This window comes from Abrus precatorius, unplaced genomic scaffold (assembly GCF_003935025.1).
Source record: "Abrus precatorius isolate BTA unplaced genomic scaffold, Abrus_2018 Scaffold2, whole genome shotgun sequence".
Lineage (NCBI taxonomy): Eukaryota > Viridiplantae > Streptophyta > Magnoliopsida > Fabales > Fabaceae > Abrus > Abrus precatorius.
Window position 1 is genome coordinate 9,420,787 of NW_020874362.1, and position 6,769 is coordinate 9,427,555.

Genomic DNA, 6,769 nt, shown 5'->3' on the forward strand with positions numbered 1-6,769 from the left:
AAATTTTGAGAAATTTTTTTTGGATAAGTCCAGCCCTTTTTACTTAAGTTCTTGAATTTTGGTTTGCTTGAGGACAAGTAAAAGTTTATGTTTGGGGTTGTGATGAATCCATATTTTACTAAATTTTTATACATCATTTATTACTTTTTATAGAAAAGAATAGACTTAGATAGTGTAAATAAGATGAATATTCCAATTAGGCTAAATAATATAGGTTTCTTAGTTTTTGGTTAATTTACATTGATTTAGATAGTTTATTTTACATGTTTTGATCATTTGAATAATGTGGCAGGAATCTCCAAGCTTATTTTGAAGAATTATTGGATTTTGAGGAATTTGAGGTGAAAGTAACTACTTTCAAGATTGATAGTGACAACTACAACAAGTCGCTTCCAGCAAAAGGACCAAAGTGATCACTTTCAAAGCTTAAAGTGACAACTACAGCAGCCCAGAATCCACTAAAACTGCGTGTGGTTACTATGAAAGTTCATAGTAATCACTCCAGAGCATGCAAAATGTCCCACTGCTGCACGTACTTACTATCAAAGTTCATAGTAATCACTCCAGAGCATGCAAAATGTCCTAGTGCTGCGCGTGGTTACTATCAAAGTTGATAGTGGACACTACAGAAAGGCAAAACCCAATTGATGTTGCGCGTGTCTACTATGAAAGAATGAAAGTAATTACTTTGGAGGGCGCCAACTTTAGTATAAATAGATTTTTGCCAAATTAGGGTAGGAGCTCTTACATTTTTCGTACCTTTTTCTTCTTTACTAAATTAGGACATTTTTCCAGAGCTTAGGGCAACCTTGGGTGACAGCCAAGGGTCCAACCTAGGGTTTGGTTTCTCATTTCTCTTGCTTTTACATTAACGCTAATGAGTTTTCTGCATTTTCCAACTATGTTTTTGACCCCCATTTCCATGGAGGGCTAAATTTTATGTAATCCTTAGTGAGTTCACATGGATTCTTGATTTCCTTGATTTTAATGATAATATAACTCCTTTTTTTCATGAATTACTTCTTCCTTGCCTCTTGAATTGAATTAATGGTGAATAAGGGGGAACATTGCTTAATTAACCCTAATTCATTTTAAGGAGATTCTAAACTAGGGATTGCTTAATCCTAGGTTTAATTCTAAGGTTGCGTAATCTTGGGATAAGGGATTAGAGCCTAGCAAATTGCTTGTTAGGACCATAAGGTTGATTTTTGCTTGTTAAATTAACCTAATTCATATGAGAGAGGATGAATGTTAAATCTTGAGTGGAATGAGGATAGAATCTATGTAGATAAACTAAGGATTGCTACTTTCTACTTTTTGAATTAATTAAACTTGTTTGCTTGCTGCTCTTTATTTTGATTTGAAACCACAAAACCCCCCATTTTAATTGCTTGTTCAATTAATGCCTTCAACATGTTTAATGAAGATTAATAGCCAATGTTCACGGGAGACAATCTAAGGTAACCCTAGTACTACATTAATTTGTTTAAATTTTGATGAGGATTTGCGACAAATCTTTTAAACACAACATGAGAAAGTTCGTTCATCACCTTTGCACCCTTGCTACTGTAAATTATTCACAGCTGCCCAATTTGGGTCTGTAAATCCTAAATGGTGGCTGAAACATTATGCTAAAACTGCAGACTTTAAGTGGCCATTTGACTCATCAACTCCTCCAAGGAAGGTCCGTTGCTGGGCTGTGAAGGAGGCTGTTGTTGAGCTTGATTTTGCTGTGCAGATTGCTGCTGTCTCAAGGGAGGGGGCAAGTACTTTAGTTGTTGTTGCTGTTGCTGCACAGGGTGGTGTATTGACTGGTGGTATGAAGGATGTGGAGACTGTTGTGGATAAGCATACTTCTGATGTTGTGGTTGTGGTGCTAGTGGACCATACCTTAGATTGGGATGATTTCTCCACCTTGGATTATACTATCAACATTCATAGTACCACGCGCAGCACTGGGACATTTTGGACTCTCTGGAGTTGTCACTATGAACTTTGATAGTAACTACGTGCAGCACCTTTAATTCTGCATGCTCTGGAGTGATTACTATGAACTTTCATAGTAACCATGCGCATGTTTAGTGGATTTTGGGCTGCTGTAGTTGTCACTTTAAACTTTGAAAGTGATCACTTTGGTCCCTTTACTGGAAGCGACTTGCTATAGTTGTCACTATCAATCTTGAAAGTAGTTACTTTCACCTCAAATTCCTCAAAATTCAATAATTCTTCAAAATAAGCTTGGGGATTCCTGCCACATTATTCAAATGATCAAAACATGTAAAATAAACTATCTAAATCAATGTAAATTAACCAAAAACTAAGAAACCTATATTATTTAGCCTAATTGGAATATTCATCTTATTTACACTATCTAAGTCTATTCTTTTCTATAAAAAGTAATAAATGATGTATAAAAATTTAGTAAAATATGGATTCATCAAAGGTTCTGAAGCACTTCCTTCTCAGCCTGTAGTTAATCCAAAAGGTAATGTGAGTGCTATTACTTTGAGAAGTGGCAAGAAACTGACCAATTGTCCAATACAGGCCAGTGAAGGTAGTGGAAGTGAAGAGGGAATCTGAGATAATTCTGTGCAGCAGCAGTAAATTCCCCTTCCTTTTCCATCTAGAGCTCCTTCATCAAAGAAAGTAGAAATAGACCAAGAGTTGTTGGATACCTTCAACAAGGTGGAGATTAATATTCCTTTGCTAGATGTCATTAAACAGATTCCTCGTTATGTAAAATTCTTGAAGGAGCTTTGTACTTATAAGAGGAACTTGAAGAAGAGGAAAGTCCAGACAGTTTCATCCTTGTCCCAATCTAGCCTTCCACAGAAATCCGGTGATCCAGGAACTTTCTCCATTCCCTGCACAATTAGAAAGTCCTCTTTTGCTGATGCTTTACTGGATTTGGGAGCTTCTATCAATGTTATGCCATCAGCTGTATATAAGATGTTGCATTTGGGAGACTTGAAACCAACCAACATCATTATTCAATTAGCAAATTGAAGCACAGCTCAGCCCTTGGGAGTGCTTGAAGACGTGTTTGTAAAAGTTAACCAATTAATTTTTTCGGCTGATTTTTACATTCTTGATATACAGGATGAGAACTCGACTTTAATTCTGGGTAGACCATTCTTGATGACTACAAAGACCAAGATTGATGTCCATACAGGCACACTGTCCATGGAGTTTGGAGATGACACAGTTCACTTCAATATCTTTGATGCCATGAGACATCCAGCTGAGAGCCATTCAATGCTTTCTGAGTGTTCTGATTTTTCTATTTTTCTAGTTGATGTATTGGATAGAAATGTTATTTTTTATTCTAATATTGATGTCATAGATTTTGATATTGCTATAGATGTTGTTGATGTAAATGTAGATGTAGATGTAGATTTGAATTCAGATTTTGATTCGTCTCAGTTTTCATATTTAGATTTGGATTTAGATGTTTTACCAGGCTACACCTGTGATAATGACATTTGTTCCATTTGTGATGAGATTAATACTGCCATATCTTCTGTTGTTTTACCTTCCATTGCAGGTGCAGATCCAAATTCTATGATATCCATGGCTGCTGTTGCCCCACAACCTCCATTATCAATTATTCAGCAGCCACTTTCATTGGAGTTGAGTCCTCTGCCAAAGCACCTTACATATGCTAATCTGGATGCAGAGCAGAGGTTCCAGTGATTATATCCAGCAGCCTTCTGGAGGACCGGGAGGAGAAGCAGCTGCAAGTCCTAAAAGTGTACAAGAAAGTCATCGGTTGGACATTGAATGCATTCCTGGTATTAGTCCGGCTATATGTATGCATAGGATTCACTTGGAGGATGAGTCTAGGCCAGTGAGACAGCCCCAAAGAAGACTCAATCCTACCATTCTGGATGCAGTGAAGAAGGAGGTGACCAAGCTACTGATGGCTGGAATCATCTACCCCATTTCTTACAGTACATGAGTTTCACCTGTCCAAGTGGTGCCTAAGAAGTCTGGGATTACTATTGTGAAGAACCAGGAGAATGAGATGGTTCCTACCCGAGTTGCTAACAAATGGAGAGTGTGTATTGACTATAGGTGACTCAACCAAGCTACTAGAAAGGACCACTTACCTCTCTCATTCATTGATCAGGTCATTGAGAGGTTGGCAAGTAAATTTCATTGTTGTTTTCTGGATAGTTTTTCTGGTTACATGCAGATTCATATTGCTCCTGAGGACCAACACAAGACCACTTTCACCTATCCTTTCGACACTTTTTCCTATAAAAGGATGTCATTCAGCCTATGCAATGCACCTGCTACTTTTCAAAGGTGTATGTTGAGTGTCTTTTCTGATTTAATTGATAATTGCATGGAGGTGTTTATGGATGATTTTACTGTTTAAGTTCTTCATTTGATTTATGTCTGCATAGCTTAACCAGGGTGTTAGAAAGATGTGTTGAAACTAACCTTGTGCTTAATTATGAGAAATGCCACTTTATGGTAAATGAAGGTGTAGTTTTAGGACATCTTATTTCTGAGAGGGGAATATAGGTTGATAAGGAAAAAATTGATGTTATTTCTTCTCTATCTTACCCGCGTCTGTGCAGGAGGTGCATTCTTTTCTTGGACATGCAGGTTTCTATAGGTGATTTATTAGAGACTTCAGCACCATTGCTCTGCCACTGTCCAGTCTTCTGCAAAAAGACGTACCATTCTTATTCACTGATTCGTGTAAGGAGGCGTTTGAGGAGTTGAGGAGGAGACTCACCATAGCACCTATCATGCAGCGACCAGATTGGGAGCTCCCCTTTGAGTTGATGTGTGACGCCTCCAACTTTGCACTAGGAGCTGTATTATCTCAGAGAGTTGGTAAATTTCTCCACGTTATTGCTTATGCCTCTAGAACTCTTGATGCAACTCAGATAAATTATACCACCACTAAGAAGGAGCTGTTGGCTATTGTATTTGCATTAGATAAATTTCGTTCTTATCTGCTTGGCTCCAAAATAACTGTCTTTACAGATCATGCTGCACTGAAATTCCTATTGAAGAAGTCGGATGCGAAATCTGCAGGAATTTAATATTGAGATAAAAGATAGGAGTGGTGTGTTGAATCAGGTTCTGATCACTTGAGTCATATTGAAGGGACTGTTGACCCTTTACCTATCCGTGATAGCTTTCCTGATGATTATTTATTTGCTCTGAATTCTATAGATTTTGTACCCTGGTTTGCTGATATTGTGAATTATTTGGTTACTTCTGTTGTATCTCCTGATGCATATAGATCCCAGGTTGATAAACTAAAAAGTAATGCTAAATATTATGTCTGGGATGATCCATATCTGTGGAAATTTTGTAATGACCAGGTTATCCATCGATGTGTCCATGACCATGAATTTCAGGACATTTTGCATTTTTGTCATGACACATATGTAGGAGGCCATTTTGGACCGCAGAGGACAGTCAGGAGAGTATTGGACAGAGGATGCCTCAACAGGACAGTCAGAAGGCAGGAGGGACTATTACCAGGAGACATGAGATGCCTCAACAGCCCATTATTTTTTGTGAGGTCTTTGATGTTTGGGGCATCGATTTTATGGGTCATTTTCCTATTTCTACTGGATATTCTTACATATTGCTTGCTGTTGATTATGTGTCCAGATGGGTGGAGGCAAAGACCACCAAAACTAATGATTCTAAAGTTGTTTCGGATTTTCTCTGTACTCATATATTTTGCAGGTTCAGTGTGCCTAAGGCTATCATCAGTGACCAGGGGAGTCACTTCTGTAACAGGACCATTGCAGCATTGTTCCAGAAGTATGGGGTTACACACAGAGTTGCTAAATCATATCATCCCTAAACTAATAGGCAAGCTGAGGTATTCAACAGAGAAGTCAAGCACCTGTTGCAAAAGTTAGTACACCCGAACAGGAAAGACTGAAGTAAGTTTCTGGATGATGCTCTTTAGGCTTAGAGGACAGCTTATCGGACACCATTAGGCATGTCTCCATTTCGAGTGGTGTTTGGTAAAGCATGCCACCTTCCGGTGGAAATTGAGCATCAATCATATTAGGCTGTTAAAAGTAGTAACTTGACACTTGAGCAGTCTGAAATTGAAAGGAAGTTCCAACTTCAGGAGCTTGATGAAATACGCTTGCAAGCCTATGAGAATTCTAGATTGTATAAAGAGAAAGTTAGGAGATTTCATGATACACATATTCTGATGAAAGAGTTCTTTGTAGGCCAAAAAGTGTTATTGTTTAATTCTCGGTCGAAATTGATTGCAGGTAAGCTTTGATCTAGATGGGATAGACCTTTTGTGATTACTCATGTTTTTTCCTATGTTGCAGTTGAGATTCAGGATGAAGCTACCGGCAGGACTTTTAAAGTCAATGGTCATCAGCTAAAACTATTCCAGGAGAGCAGACCAGTGGAGCCAGCTCAGAACATAGTTGATCTATCCTTAGTGGAGCCTACTTTGATGGAAGATGTGTCTACATAGGCACTCGGAGTTTGGAGCATTGTTCTCTTTTACCTTTTTTTCTTTTCCTTATACTTTCCTTTACTTTTTTATGTATATTTTGCACTTTATTCTTGTATTGTTTGCATGTTTTGCATTTTCTATTTCTTTTTCCCTCATTGCGGACAATGTTTGGTTTAAGTGTGGGGGAAGGGAGTATTCCTTAGCATATTTTTCATTGGATTCCCTTTCTTTTAGATTTTATTTATGTGAGTAACTTTTCATTTGCCATTCTTAGTTGGAAGTTTCATAACTTGATAGATGTGTTTC

The 6,769-nt window shown here is 37.9% G+C and overlaps 1 protein-coding gene across 1 annotated transcript; it reads left to right on the top strand.

Annotated features, from left to right (window-relative positions):
• Positions 1-1,529: 1,529 nt before the first annotated feature.
• On the top strand, positions 1,530-6,481 carry LOC113859416. The gene is made up of 13 exons (XM_027492197.1): positions 1,530-1,596; positions 1,644-1,873; positions 2,752-2,940; positions 3,100-3,683; positions 3,820-3,904; positions 4,196-4,308; positions 4,410-4,479; positions 4,719-4,962; positions 5,098-5,323; positions 5,416-5,634; positions 5,719-5,803; positions 6,086-6,266; positions 6,330-6,481. The coding sequence occupies exons 1-13, from the start codon at positions 1,530-1,532 to the stop codon at positions 6,479-6,481; spliced, it is 2,445 nt and encodes an 814-aa protein (XP_027347998.1).
• The last annotated feature ends 288 nt before the right edge of the window (positions 6,482-6,769 follow it).